The sequence below is a fragment of the Grus americana genome, chromosome 2 (assembly GCF_028858705.1).
Source record: "Grus americana isolate bGruAme1 chromosome 2, bGruAme1.mat, whole genome shotgun sequence".
NCBI classification, from domain to species: Eukaryota; Metazoa; Chordata; class Aves; order Gruiformes; family Gruidae; genus Grus; species Grus americana.
In genome coordinates, this window is record NC_072853.1 from 47,122,315 (window position 1) to 47,137,582 (window position 15,268).

Below are 15,268 nucleotides of genomic sequence, written 5' to 3' on the forward strand. Positions count from 1 at the left end.
ATCTGTCACATCAGCCATTTTGATACTTGATATCTTCTCTTTTAGAAAGCATTAGAAAAGTAATATTTTCATTTACCTTTCTCTTCCTATTTTGTTTTACTTCAGTAAGCTGTTCAAAGGTATAGGTCACAAACTTCGAAGAATAATATACAAGCATAAGGAATACTGCCAACTATAAATACAATACTTCAAGTCATCATCCTACAAATACATGCCAAGTATAATATTTACTACCATAAGAATCCCATGATTCCAGGTCAAATAAGAAATTTGTTTATTGTGAACAGCATGAAAGACAACTAGTGTATCTTCTGTGAGGAGAACTAATTGTGCAGATTCAATAGCCTACCCAGTAGTTTCACTTGATGCCAACTTTTATTGCAAATGAGACCTGAGCTTATTACGTCATTATGAGCAGAGGATAAGGATGCCCAAATGTAAGTTTGTGTCATTACCAGAGTCTGCAATATTTGTGCATTCATTTCATTGCGTATTAGTTTATTGAGGGCATTGAGTCGTATTTCCCAAGGACAAGATTCACATACGTAACTTTTAAAGACTGCCATAGATTAAAAAAAGGAAAAAAGACTCCGGAACAGACTAATATCAACTCTTGCTCTCTATCTCAACATGAGAATTAGGTTAAGTAAACATGCTTCTAACTGTACCAGACTAACTGGGCAAATGCATGCTCCTTTACTGGACCTGTACATGAAAATGTAGTGTTGGTCTGTTCCAGCCAGCCACGCAGTGCCTATCTCTTCTGTGGCACTGCAGGAGGAAAGAGGTAGCGTCTCCCAAAACACTATAGCCTAAAAGCTTTATAAATCAAACTGAAATACTTTGGTAGGGTTTAATTTTATTAAGTGAATTGGGAACAAGATTAATTTAGTCTTGTTTCTTTATTTGCATGTCAAAAGTGAATCATCCTTGAGATCTGTGAATGTATTTATCATGCATGAGTATTCACCAAATAGTTTGAGTGAAGAATTTTTACAGGAAGGAAACACAAACTGTATGCTACAACTGCTATTTTTTATTCATAATTCCTGGCATGTGATGATCACATTGCTTCTGCTTTCTGGCTGGATAACCGAAACATTTTAACAGAGAAATGACAGGGAGAAAACCACCACAATTTTGGTACAAAATTGCTAAACTTCTGAAGTTCATAAATATTGTCATGGATTTTCAGAACCTGAGTATTTCTAAAAACTTAATGGCACAGCCCTAAGAGTTGCAACATATTGATTTCAGGTAATTAATTTGCTTATATATGTGTGAGTCTCTATTTTCAGTAGTGAACCTGCTCCACTCAAAATTTTGAATAGCACTCAAGCATGATTAGAAGGGTAATCAAATTGTCAAAGGTGACTTAATTAACTACTGTTCACATTTATATAGAGTAACAGATTTGGAATAGGTAGAGTCTTTTTAATTTTTGATGGCATTATCCCAGACTCTGAAGTGCTAAAATACACCAGTGCGTCTCTCTGAAAGCATGTTCAGAACAGTTTACAAACTCAATTAGTGAATCTGTAATCTGCACTGACTGCACAGTTTATGTTAAATGTGTGGAAATGAATGGCATTTTTACAACTGATTTCTGTGGGATTTCCTACAGCAGTGCTACACAGGAAGATAAATAGGATGTGATGCTCAGTATCTCTGAAAGAGCAGTGTATTGGAAGGGAGCCTTTATATTTTAATTGGGGCAGCTATGTACCAAACTCAAACTTTAAGATTTCTTGACACAAACTCTATAGGTTAATTAGAAAAGCACCTGTGCTTCAATATTTAAGTTTAGAATAAGGTCCCATTTGCTTCTTCTCTGCACACTGACAAATGAGAAGGGAATCGTGCAAAGTCTATAGAGATGATGTTGAAGAGTAACCTTCAAAATACGCAAAAAAGAGTGAGCTTCCCATTTAACTGACAGGTTTTGTGCTCATTTCAAGTGCCCGACTTGTATACAATATCAGATTGATGGCCTGTGTTCCTTGCCAGCATAACTGTAGGTAGACCTACACCAGCAAAAAAAAAGACCTGGCTTATATATAGAATGAAACCAAGAACTTTAAGTCATATCTGGAGTATGCCAGACTGATGGAATACTTAATACCATGTTTGTAATCTCAGCTAGTTCCCCGGTTCCCAGGGTCGTTTACAAACAGGGAAAACCGGGAGATAATTCCCTCACAAAGGCAGGATGTGTGACACAAGTCCCGGCCAAGGCGGTTGCTCAGCAGGGGCACAGGTGACTAGGAAGGTGCGGAAGGTGAAAAGAGCACGTTCCTTGGTGCCAAGGAAAGCCGCGGTGCCCAAACAGGTCCCTGCTCCCCCTGCTTTTTCCCTGGGTCCTCTGCCGGGCTCCATAGGAGGTGGGGTGAAACGTGCTGATGCAAGGAATTGGGTAAGCGGGCGGGAGAAAGTACCAAGGATCCTTGTCGGGGTGACTCTGCTAGCACTCGCTGCTACAGCTCAGTGTCCTAGAGGAGCTGCGTTGCTTTGGGATAGTGCTTTTCCCTCTCTGTCCTGAAGGACTTACTTTTGTATAGGCATCCCACCCTGAAAGGAGAACCGCGGTGTCAAAGAGGAGACGGGGACGCACAGCAGAGAAGTGTTCAGGAAAAGAATCTGTCTGGTGTATTGGGAAAAGCGTGCAAAGAGTGCATAGCGGGCGTTCTGTGCCTTTGTAGAGCTGCGTTTCTTGACTTAAACTATTCAGCTGATTCTGAAATTTAAATTCGAGTGCTGAGGGGTATATCAGAGGTGGGAGTAACTGGGAAAAGTTGTGGCTACAGTAGCAGCATCATGCAACAGGCTCAAGCTGTTAGGACAACTCTTTGTGATTCAGTGCAAACCAGGAAAAAAAATAGCCTTATTATATTTTTCAAGAAACTCAAATGGTCTGTGACGAGACTGAAGATGGAAAACATCTCTGTCTCCTCTCAGGCCCAGCTATGGGTACAGGTAGGCCAGTTTTAGTGATCAAGCCCTGTATTTCAGAATAGATTTTATTTTCTTTACTTTCTTTAATATTCTTAAAAAAGATGTTAGATTTTCATTCGTTTAAACAATAGAGTAAGTGCCTCACCTTCGTATACTGTATCTGGACAAAGTTTCCCATAACTAAGTGCATCATCTACCCAAGAGCTGTTTGTGTAAGTCTCGTAGCCATCTTAAGCACTTTAAATTCTATGTGCATATTCTACTTGAATATTTTTACCTGTGAAGGATGATGTAATATCTGCCTGTTGAGCCTGCGTAGCCACCGTGCAAAGCCTTGAAACGTTACAACAGTGAACTTGAGTTGTGAGTGAGGGTTGTGATGTCTGAGCAGGAGAAATGGGTCAGTTAATAAAACTCCCAACCCATGAATGAAAAAAGAGCACTGGGCTGATGAGCTGGAAGAGAAACAGGCTTGTAAAACATGGGGGAGATATTGATGTGTCAAGGGAAAGTAGCCTGAGGCAAGACTCTGATCAGATAGGTACTACATAAATATATAACATCTGAGGCATAACAGAAGTCTATTAGGTGTGGGGCAATATCTGGGGTTCTGTGCTTCATCCAGCTGTTGCAGTAATAAATGTTTCTTGGTTTGGGATCAGGCTGTTGAGTAGCATCCCTCTTTCCTGTTACCCTAAGAAAAACCTTCCTCAGATTATGAAACATGGTGTGACTCTTTTCCCCTCCCAAAACAGGAATGTGCTTGCGAGTCCCCTCTGAGCATCACAGGCAACATGTTTTTTGATGGGTCGCACTGTGAAATAACATCGTCTCCTTCCAGTACAACTTCCCTGATCGAACAGGGCTAAAGCAGGTTTAGGGCCTGGCTGGTTCCATCCAGGGCAGACCTTGTCCTCGGGGAAGCGGCAGAATATGAGATTTGTGCAGGACCTTAACACGCTTAAATCCTTGCAGTCGTGCTGTTCCTGTGTGCACGGCGGAACGGCCAAGCCCCGCGCACTTTTACCCTACGGACTTGTTCTGGCTTCTTCGCAAAGGGCGAGTGCTGAGTGTCCTGGCAGCGGTCCCGCTAGCAGGTGTTCCCCATCGCTTCCCTCACAGAAAGCGGCTTCTGTTACGCAGGGAGGGAAGGGAGCTGTGAAGTGCAAGTTTAGCGCGAGAGGGAACAGCATTTTCCCCAGTATAGCAGGGTAGCGAGCTCTTGATAAAACTCCCAGCAGTAATATATCTGCTTTCCTATGTCAGCCTTCTATTCTGACCTCTTGCTGAGGAAAGGAGAGGACTTTCCTTGGCTGGCTTGCCCTCCTGTCATCAAGAAACCAATTTCTGCCACCTGGTTTGATGGCTGTGGGCCCAGGACAGATTACCATCTTCACTCTCTCTCCCTGTCTCTGTCTCTCTACTCTTGGAAGTCTTCTTTGGATCGTGCTCCCCCCCACTTACCCTCCTTAATTAAAAAAACACACACACACACACACACAAAATCTATTCTGACACATTGTATCTTCCAGACTACACATACATCCTCCATGTTAATTCTTTAGGGGTTAATAGGTTCACTTGCAAAATTTCACTCCCTCTCCTCACACTTGTCTTTCTTGCTCTGCCATATGTGTCCTAAAATCTGCCTTTCAGTTTAGAGCTTGCTAATTTTCCAAATAAAAATGTAGCTCTGAAAGCTACATCATCGCAACATCCTGCACTTAAATCATCTGAATATTGGAGACCATAAAGGAGACTTTGCCTGTTTTCTCTGCCTGCAGTGATGCAATAGGAATGCAATGCGCTTCTCATAGACAATTAGGGCACGCATCACTTTTAGCTGCAATGTAAATCACATTACATACTCAGGTACTGGATTACTTGCCTTGTAGTAGTTGTGCTGTTCATGGGATCCAGTAAACAGCATGTAGGTCAGTTATAGGTCTAGAAGTCCTTCGTTGTTGGGCGATGTTTTGGATGGGTTGATATATGTCAAAATCTTATTATATCATAGACTTTTTGTGAACAGTGAAATAAGATCATAAAAGTTTTGACTCTGAAGCTACTGAACTCAACTCTTTTTAGTTTCCTCTGAGTTCAGAGGTAAAACAAAATATGTGTAGGTGCACGTGGACTATTGTTAGGAAATGTTGGCTTCTTATCCTGTAACTTTTGAGGCTAAAACAAACCCTGTGTGATTTTTGCACTCTTTGCTTAATGCTCCAGATGTCTAGTTTCTTCTTTATATATTTTTTCCTTTACAATCTAAAAAACCATTCAACTCTAAGAGCTATACCTAGTACACAATACCTAAACACCAACCTGCTAGAATCTGCTTATTTTCCAATTTGTCTGTGATACAGAATACATCCAGATAGATACAAGATAACACGTTTCTACAAGCAACAGAAGATATACTAATACAATAAAACTACTAGTAGGAATAAGGAATCCCATAAGGATACTTCTAAAGCTTCATATTTGAAAAAAGTATACTTATAATTTTTTTAAAGCGATCCAAGTAATTTTATCAATATGGTCAACCAGCACTGATTGTTCTTTGATTGGTACAGGCATGTGCATGAGCGGTTTCCTGTAAGTCATGACAAAAATATTCCAGTCTGCATTGTGTGTGGACATAAATAATGCAATATCCCCCACTTCAATTCGCTTTTCTGACTTATTTTTTTCCTAAAATGTAAAAGTGTGTGTGTTTGGGGTTTTTGTGTGGAATTGCAATAAAAAAATATTCTTTTATTGCAGCACATCACTGAATGAGATGGTCTAGCTATATTTTTTGTCAGCTAATGGCCTTGAGATGAGAGCTAGGAGCAGGGCTGCTGAAGGTGGTGAGAATATACAGCATCAATGAGGACTGAGTCATGATTGCTTTCTTTCAGATAGAATAGAGGACAGAAACAAATTTTCCTGATGGAGTCAGACCACTGTCTAAGGTATTTCTGTATAGTTACTTAGAAAGTGTCGTAGGCCTCCAGGTTGTGCTCTGAAATACGTTCAAGCCAGCTCCATGAACTACATCAGCCCAACCTTGTGCACAAGGTAAACTCTACTGAGAGGTGAAATATAGAGGATTTTGTGTTCGGCCTTGTGCTAATTTGGTTAGAGAGCTTCCCAGCTACAGCTGGTGCTAAGCCAGCTGGTTCGGAGCATGGCCGGAGCGAGCGGGTGGCTGTCTGCATCTTATAAAGTAGACGTGCCCTTCTTCCATGAGAACGGCAAACAGGAGTCTGCACTGTTGGGGACACGAGGTTTGGGTTGGGGGTTTTTTTTGTAAGCTTTCTGGCACTGAAAATTGGAAAGAGCGTTTTGTCTATATTCAAGCAGCGAGAATAAGGAAAGCTGTGGGTTATGTCCTCTACATATCTCTTAACGTCATACCTATTGCGTTAGGCCAATTTATACAGGCTGAAGTCTTGGAATGTAAGTGATTGATTCAAATTACAAAGTAAACAGGGGAGGAAGTTGGTGAAAACTGGTGTTATTTAGGGAAGGGCATCCTTAAAACTGTGTTGCAGTGGGAGGCTGGAGACACAAGCATCTGCTATGTGGACAAATTTAGTTATAAAACCCGGTTCCCTTGTAGTCAGTGGAGCATACCTATCAAATCTGGGCCTTAGCTCACTTGCTTCCCATGGAGGAGTTTCGTCTTGTTTGAGCAGAGCTGGAATTTTGACAGAGATGCTTGATTAGAATAAACGGAGCATTCCTATCAAATGCAGGCAACTAATGAATCCATGGGTAAGCTCCATTAATTTCAATACAGTGCTAAATGTGTTAACTGTTATGAGAGAGAAGTTGCTGCGTATATGCACTTACCAATTTTCTTAATGCTAAATTCTAGCTGATTTTAAGTCCTTTTAAAAGTCCTTCCATAAAGCATGAGTATAACCAATGTTTTCATATTTAGAAAGGTAAATAAACATCTGTTCTGTGGTATTAAAAACAGGAAAAATAATCTGAAAATACTTTTTGGTAGGATCTCCCATTTAAAAGTGGCTTCCTTTAGTGCCTTCATTTTCAGATAAATTGTTTCAGGCCCAGAGAAAATCTTTGCCAATTTTCATCACAGAACAAATTTTGCTTTTATATGAATCCCCTTCTCCCCCCCCTCCCCACCAAATAAGATTTCTGTTATATAAGAAAACAACAACAATAAACAGCCTAAACAACAATACCATAAACAGGATGGTATATTTTGCGTTCTTATTTTACAGTGCATCATTCCCATGTATTTCCATGACTCATGTCATATCAACAAACACTAATTTAAACTCCACCTATTTTCCAAAATACTGTCACCGATAAATTTGGTCCGTGGAGTTTTAGGAAATGTAATTTCAACACAGGTTAAGTAGGTGACGAGCCAAGGAGAAGAGTGTAAGAGAGTTCAAACTGGCCGTTCCTCCTCTTCTTAGCACCCTTCTGAGGAGCACAAGTGATTTCACACTAAGTAATCCCATTTACATCCAGTTAAAGAAAGTTATCTTGTCCTTTCTGTATCCACACTTTCATACACCCTACCTCTATCCTTCTGCACTCCCTGCAGAGACTTGCATCAACATAGTACTTGACAGGAAATCAAATCCCGCTGTAGGTTTTACAATAAGGGAATAGAAGCAGGTATCAGTTGGCTCTTTTAATAATCTCTTGCTGGGACTTTGTCTTTCTTTAAGGATTATCTCCACTGCAAGACAACCACTGTAGTTGGGAAAAGAAAGGCTAGAGATTCCTTACAACACTTTCACTGTTCAGTGTATATACATCGACATATATAATGGATCACAGAAAAGCCATGGCTTTGCATTGTAATGTCTTGAAAATGTCCAAGTTTGGAGATTCTTCCACCTGTCTGGTAAATCTGCTCCAGTGCAGTGGCCTCTTAGTGAGAAGTTTCTGCTGATGTCCAGTTTGAACATCCCAAGCCACAGTTGGTGGCTGTTGTCCCTGGTTATACCCTCTGAAGAGTTTCTCTCCACAGGTTTTTAACTCCCCGTCATGCAGTGATGGGCTGCAATTAGATCTCTCTCTGCCTCATAACCTATGTGAAACAAATCCAGCTCCTTCAACCTTTCCTTCAAGGCTTCCTTTAGGTTCCAGCTGCCATGGTAGCCTGCCGCAGAGCCCTCTCCTGCTTCTCAGCATCCTTCTTGAACTGTGGAGGGGCAACCCGGGCACATTGTTCCAGCTGCTGTCTTAGCAGCACGGAGTAGGGAGAGATAATAATTTTTCTTGATCTGCTGGCCATACACTTAATGTAGCCAGTTTGAGATGTACTTTATCTGTGGTCAGAGAGTATGCTGTTGGCTCATTTTCAGCTTGGCACCAACCTCCAGCTCCTTTCCAGCAAGGCAAAATGTCTATAAAGATATATGCACCCTTGAGGGTGGGGGGAAAACAATCTTTAAAAAGAGCAATAACTACATCCCCCTCTCCCCTTTCAAAGAAGAATAAAAATAGTTCCCTCTGATGCCTACTTGTGAGTATATAATTGGAAAGAAAGATAATGTTGAAATGAAGAAACAACCAAAATCTGTTGTTTCAAAGTATCTCCAGGTAAAGCAGAGTCTTTAAAATCAAGCGATTCCCAAATTCTATAACTATTAGTAAAAATAACATATTTGCTCCATAGTATTAAATCACAAGCTTTCCAAGAATATTTTCACAAAACATTCAAATACGAAGTTAAAATAGCAAGGAGATTGTCATTGCTGCTAATACACCAAGTCCTGTATCTGTCTGCTTATTGTTACAAGAAAAATAAATAGAGCACATAAGCCAAGCACTTTTTTTTTTTTTTTGGTATTGGTTATAAGAAAAAGATTGCTTTTCAACTCTTACTAAAAACATCCCTCAGTGGGAGTCTGTTATGTATGAATCTTTCTGCTGAAAGGAATTTGAAAAAAACTGTAAACAGAAAACAAACCCCCTTTTGATATAAGTGAAATTTTGTTCAGTGTCGACTGCTATTAGCCATTAGAGGCTAGGTAGGCAGACTGGATAGATGTTTCTTGGAAGCCTACATAGTATGCAGAACATGCTTTCATTGTGCTTCCTGGCATTATAAGATAATATGCCTTATTTGGAAATATAATGATCAGTTCTGTTAAATCATGTTCAATCAGCTTATATAATAACACCTATATTTTGTTACTCATTTCAGATTTCAGAGACCTATGCCTTCCTACCGAGAGAAGCGGTGACACGATTTCTAATGAGCTGCTCAGAGTGCCAGAAAAGAATGCATTTAAACCCAGATGGAGCGGATCATAAAGGTAGTTTTAGTGTCAAATACTGGGATGTAAAGTCATTTTATTCTTAATACCCATTTATATTTTGCTAGCTTAAGTGAGGGTTCATAAAAATTTGGTAGACTGGAACAGTTCAATAAGTCAGATCATCTCATTTGCTTAAGTTGGAAGGTAGTGAATCTTCTGCTTTCACTTAAGGATGGAGCGTAATACCAGATGCGCCCTCAATAGAAAGATGGTTTTATCTGGAGGAAATAATTTATTTTGCTGTGGAAATGTTTATATGGGGGCTTAAACATAAGGAATAGGTAGGATGCATGTGCTGTAGTCATTTAGGGTAGAAGAACTCATCACTTTGCAGAGCTGGAACTTGATTTTCGTTTTTCTTCAGGAGACTTCCATCTGTACAGCCTACAAGCGATTGCAAATGCCAAAGTTAGAACTAAATGACATAACTGTCTGACTTTGACTGGGGAGTAGGCTGAAGTAGCCTCCACAATTAACATATAATGCATAATAAATATTTTTATTGCAGATAATGGAAAACCTCCAACTTTGGTGACCAGTATGATTGATTACAACATGCCAATTACTATGGCTTATATGAAACACATGAAGCTGCAGCTACTAAATTCACAGCAAGATGAGGTAAAACCTGATATCTTTTGTTTTTCTGTTCTCCTGTGTTTGGTACTTGTCTTTGTGGTAGCCAGGAAACTGAACTGAAGATGATTGTCGATCCCATCTTTATAATTTCATTGCTAAAATAGTGAGTCTGAAACCAAACTGGGGCTGTTTGCAAGTAATCAGGTTGAGAGAAAAGGTCATGACTTAACACCCTTCCATGGTTGGGGGTAATATGCTCTACTGCTTCAAATTACCTGAAGGTGCCCTTTTACTGTCTGGACCAGCGGAAGGGGTAACGGGGGCAGCATGCTCACCCCAGACTCAGTGCTGTGCTCAGCAGTGACTTTCATTGTCGACTTCTAGAAAGCATTACCATCAACAGCTGAAATGAATGCCATGGTGTTCTCAAGGTTAGCGGCCAGGATGCAACACATTATAGTGTGATAGATGGAAGCCCTGGCAACATCAGTTGAAATCTTTAAGGCAAGAAGCTTGATAAATAAGAGTGGGAGTTACTTTTGAAACTTTGAATAAAAAAGACAGAAAAGAAAAAAAGGAAGAGAAGTAGACTGAGAATCAAGCTTCTTCAGAGAGAATTGGAGTTGAATTGTATTTGTTTCTTCTCAAAAATTATTTTCTTTCTGTGATTTATTCAGGGATTTTCCAGATCTTAAGAAATGCTTCATCAATTGGATGGCACCTACCAAATTATTTGTAATAAACTCATTTTGCTAGAAGTGTGTTCATTTACCATTTGAGCTGCCAAATAGTTAGAAGCCCAGCTACGTGCCAGCCAAAAAGCAGTTCTGCATGCTGTGTCCTTCTGCCTGACTACAAGATATTTTTTAATAAAGAAAAACCTTCAAAACCAACCTTAGCAGCTGGATTAGGTCAAAGACCCTGACGGACTCCTGACTTCTGTGGAGTCAGCCAGATTTCATTTCATAATAAGTAGATATATGGGCTATTGGTGGAGATTTATGAATTATTCAACACCCCATAGAACAGGGATTTCATCACTCTTATAGAAATATCAGGATCCTTGTTTCGCTTTTGCCTTTTTCTTAATTGTGGAGGGTGTGGGGAGACATCCCCAACTCCGAGTTCTTCATGCACAAACACAGCCTGGTCATCTTTCCCTCCTATCGAGAACCCTCTGCGTTCTGCCCCTTTTCAGGGATCTGGCAGCAGGGTTTCAAGCAGCAGGAGAGGAGAGGCTTTATCCCTGCAGTAGCCTTAGGAGTTAAAGGACTCCTTGGTTTTTCCACTTCCTCCCTTTGAGAATTACTCCTCCCACAAGCACTCATGCTGGATCAGGGCCACCTGCCACAGTGCTTCTGCAGCTTGAATGTTTTGGTGTAGCCTTTCTGATCTGATGCCTGAAATTTTTGTTAAAGCAGTTTTTCATCTAGATGAAGCAGTGGAACCGATAGGGTGGCAGCAGGAAGCACCATTGCTCTGTATCTCCCTGCCCAGCTCGGTTTTGCAGTTCTAACCTTACTGCCTATGAAATGTCTGCAGCACTGGATTTATGAAGAGAAAAGTAATTTTTCATAGGTTTTAGTAATAATGTCTTTGCCAGGGCAGAGTGGGCACAAGGAAAGTTCTCAAAATAATCTTTTTATCTTTTCTCAAAGCAGAGTTTTGCTAAGAATTTCTTTTTTCTCCAGGTTGTACATTTGTTGCACTGAGAACAAAACGACAGTGAAAATGTTGTAGTACAAAGCAGCAAGATTTCTGATGCATACATTTAAACTGTTTCATGCACTTAAAAAACATGCTTGGGTTTGTAGGAAGGCTCTGTTTCCAAGGTTTCATCAATCATATCTGTATTGTTGTGGAGGGGGTGGAATTGAGACAGGAGTAAACTTGGATCCCACAACTAGCTGGCACAGTGACTGAAAGCCTCCTAATTCTCTCATCCTCAATTCATCATTTTTAAGCTGCGGCCATCGATGAAAGGGAAACAGGCTTCATCTAAAAGGAGAACTCATCGCTGTGTGGGAATTTACAGCTGTGCTGCAACCGGTGCGCAGATGCCAGTGGCTCCCAGCTTCTCTCCCCGTGCCTGCGTGTCCACGCAGATTCAGATAAATGTTTACACAGTTTGGGGAGTGAGGTGGAGATGTTCCGCAGAGTGCCGTAGACAAACACAGGCTGCCCGTGCGTGTTGTTTTATACCTATGCAAGTGTTGGATAGCCAGAGCGTCTTTCCTGGGAGCCCACGCAGTTTGCCTAACCTCAGAATTGGAAAACGTAAGCTGCTGCTTGCCGGTTCCTGCAGGATTCAGTAAGAAATACCACTGTGTCTTAACAGAGACACAGCCTTCCAGAAGGTCTGGGGGAGTTTGTATTCTGATCTTGCTCTTTGAACAAGCAGTGTGCCGTTTCCCTGAAGCTCAGAACCAGCTTGGCACGTGCCTCGGCCACATCTGTCTGGGGCAGGAGGCTAGCGGGGACCACGGTTCTTGCGTGAGGGCAGTGCTCCCGTATTTGCGGCTGCTGTAACTGGGGTGCTCCCGCCTTAGCTGGGCAAAGCAGACAGGTGCCCGCTAGAGAAGCCCTCATTCTTCCCGTCAGTTTTTTACAAAACTTTGAGAACAAGGTGTGTTTGTTTCATTATTTGTCATTGTCTTGGTGAGACAGCGCAGAACGGCATCGCCTTGCGTGTTGTCCCACCCTCACTCCTGAATGGCATTCGGCAGCACCTCCTCCCCATTCAACGAGAGTCGTGACTGCAGGGAACTTCTCTTCCAAAAACAAGAGAAACACCCATGCGAGCTGGAAACATCACTGAGATCCAGGAGAGAAATTGATTTAAGGGCCAAGTGCTCAGAAAGAAGAAAGCAGCTGTATTGGCATCTGTAGAAATCAGTTCACAACAAATACACAGTAAATCATTTTCTAAAGATTGCTATTTTTCTAAGTCACTTCTGGTGAGCAACCCAGAAAAAACAGTCGGAATCCTGTCAGTTAAAGTTCTGTTTTTATTTTAAAAAATGCATACGTTAATTGGAAAAGTATTTTAAACTAATATCCAGGAGATGCAAAGTTATCTGCCTTATTTTTCTGTATGTTCTTTAAATGGCTTTTCTTCATAACAGGAGTTATTATCTGAGAAAAGTTGTTTCTGAAAATATATCACCATGGGTTTGCGTGTTACCTCAGCATCTTACAGAGCAAGACTTGTGGATGCTTAATTTTTAATCCATGAGTGCACGCATGAACTTCAGTGGGACTGAAAAAACTAAAGTTAAATATGATAAACAAGTGAACGGTTGCTGGACTAGGTCCAAAACTGTTTTGTTTTTACAATTGGGGAAAAATATTTTATCAGGACTTTTTCTTTTTGCCCTCTGCTATCATCCCTAGTAGAGACTCTGTAATTACACTTGATGGATAAATGATATTAAAGATGTATGAGGCAGAATAAATTTGAAGTGATTCTCATACGATTATATTACTTAGGTTTGCCATTGACTGTTGTTTGAGCATGCTCAGAACTTTTATAAGCTTTATCATTTTAATAGGCACTTCTTTAAACACAGTAGCAGTGTAAGGGTGACATCAGGTCAAAGGAATTTGCTTGTGGATTCGTATTAGGTCAAGTTGCCATTCAGAAATATCTTAGTGTGAGTGGTCATCATGGGGTTACTGACCTGGCTTGGGAAAGGTAGATGATTCAGGCAGGGAATGTGGAGAGCTCTCCTCTGCAAAATTTGAATAATGAGGACTTGGTGTGGAGTCTCTAGTTATTAGCCCTCTTTTGCAAAAAAGTATGGAAACAATTACGAGTGAGGTAATGGAGTATGGCAATGGAGTATCGTCAGAGTTGAACAAATTGCATTTGTCAGATTATCATATCGCATAGACGCTGTGTTTTCCTTGCTCTTCTTTATGTGCTCTGCTTGTTTGCTTATATACACAAAGATTGAGCATGATTACACTCCACACCAGGTGTGGGTGAAAGGAACGGGAATGAGTGAATTGCACACGTAACGTGAACAGTGCATGATGTTTTCTGACATGTCCCTGAAACTTTCCATTTGCAGGATGAAAGCTCTATAGAAAGTGATGAGTTTGATATGAGTGACTCAACTAGGATGTCCGCTGTGAACTCTGACCTCAGCTCGAATCTGGAAGAGAGAATGCAAAGTCCTCAGAACCTCCAGGGCCAGCAGGATGGTAAGGCTCTCGTTTCATACAGAAAATGCGGTATTGCCTTGTCTTTTTCCCATTCTGTGCCTTCATTTAGTACCTGCTGTGTCCTTTTCTTCATAGTGTGTTTCATTAGGTAATTTGAAATGTATGTTCCCTATGTCTCAGCGTGAAGAAGATGAAGTTGGGTCTTTTGCAGGTTAATTTATTTGTTGCTTAGGCAACAGGTGAGTGCTTAGACCACTATATGTTAAGGATTATTATTTTACTATTTTTATATATGTAGTGTGACCATGCACAGGCATTAAAGGAAATGAAACTCAAACTTTTCTGAGGCAACCCAGAAGGCTGAGAAAGTTGTTTTTACTGGTTGAAATGAGGGAGAGGGCTGTGACAGAAGCATGGTTGGTTGAGAGCTAGGAATTGGGATGTGATATTCAGAAGAAAGAATGAAAAAGACAAACTCCAACAGGGAAATGTAGGTAAAAGAAGGTAAAGCAGAATGAGCAGCATTGTAAATCTGAATGTTAATTATTTGTAGGTCAGTTATAACACAAAGCTAATTCGTCGGTAAAAGAGATAGAAGTTTTACTTTGCATAGAAGATGCGTAGATGTGAACTCTTTGATCTCAGAACGAGCTAGATGGGCCTGGTTTGGAATGAACTTTCTCCTTGGGTACGGAGGTCACACAGAGCCTGTCCATTACAGACTGTGACAGTGGCTCATGGGTGGCACACGAATGCGCAACCCCCAAAATGCAGGTCTATTCTATCGCTATTAGAAACAACATACTGGTGTTCTGTTGTTTGTTACTCTCTAATTTCCTGATTGTGTGTGCCAGTTCAGAAGTGCTTCTTATATTTCTCCTGCACACTGAATGGATATATGGGATTTGACAGTTAAGCTGGATTCTTTCCACTTCATACATCATGGTCAGTTGCTAGCTGGTAAGGTAGAGGTGAGAATGGGTGTGCTGCATAGCTCCTGATAGGATCTGATGATGGGTAGGACCTTCTGCTGTGTTGCTCTCTGGACAAATAAAGGAGGAAGATGTCTATGATAATTTGGTAGGCCAGAGTCTAACCACAGCTGCCTTCTGTCCTAGTGTCCTCAAGCCATCACAAAATTTGTGCAACTTTTGACTTAATTTCTATCTATATATGTTCACTAAAGGAGAAGTTCTGATGCACAAGATGTAGGGAAAGCCAGTTCACTTTCCTGTTGAAGTTTGACTTTTCAGGGCTAATATATTCTAATA

General features: G+C 40.8%; 1 protein-coding gene across 4 annotated transcripts in view; it reads left to right on the forward strand.

The window, feature by feature from the left end:
• Positions 1-15,268, forward strand: part of NOL4 (nucleolar protein 4) — a 200,426-nt gene that overhangs the window by 36,755 nt on the left and 148,403 nt on the right. For all 4 annotated transcript variants that reach the window (XM_054818073.1, XM_054818072.1, XM_054818074.1 and 1 more), the window contains exons 3-5: positions 9,137-9,248; positions 9,760-9,872; positions 13,904-14,036. In XM_054818073.1, coding sequence (XP_054674048.1) covers positions 9,137-9,248; positions 9,760-9,872; positions 13,904-14,036 — 358 coding nt within the window. The remainder of the gene's footprint in view (positions 1-9,136; positions 9,249-9,759; positions 9,873-13,903; positions 14,037-15,268) is intronic.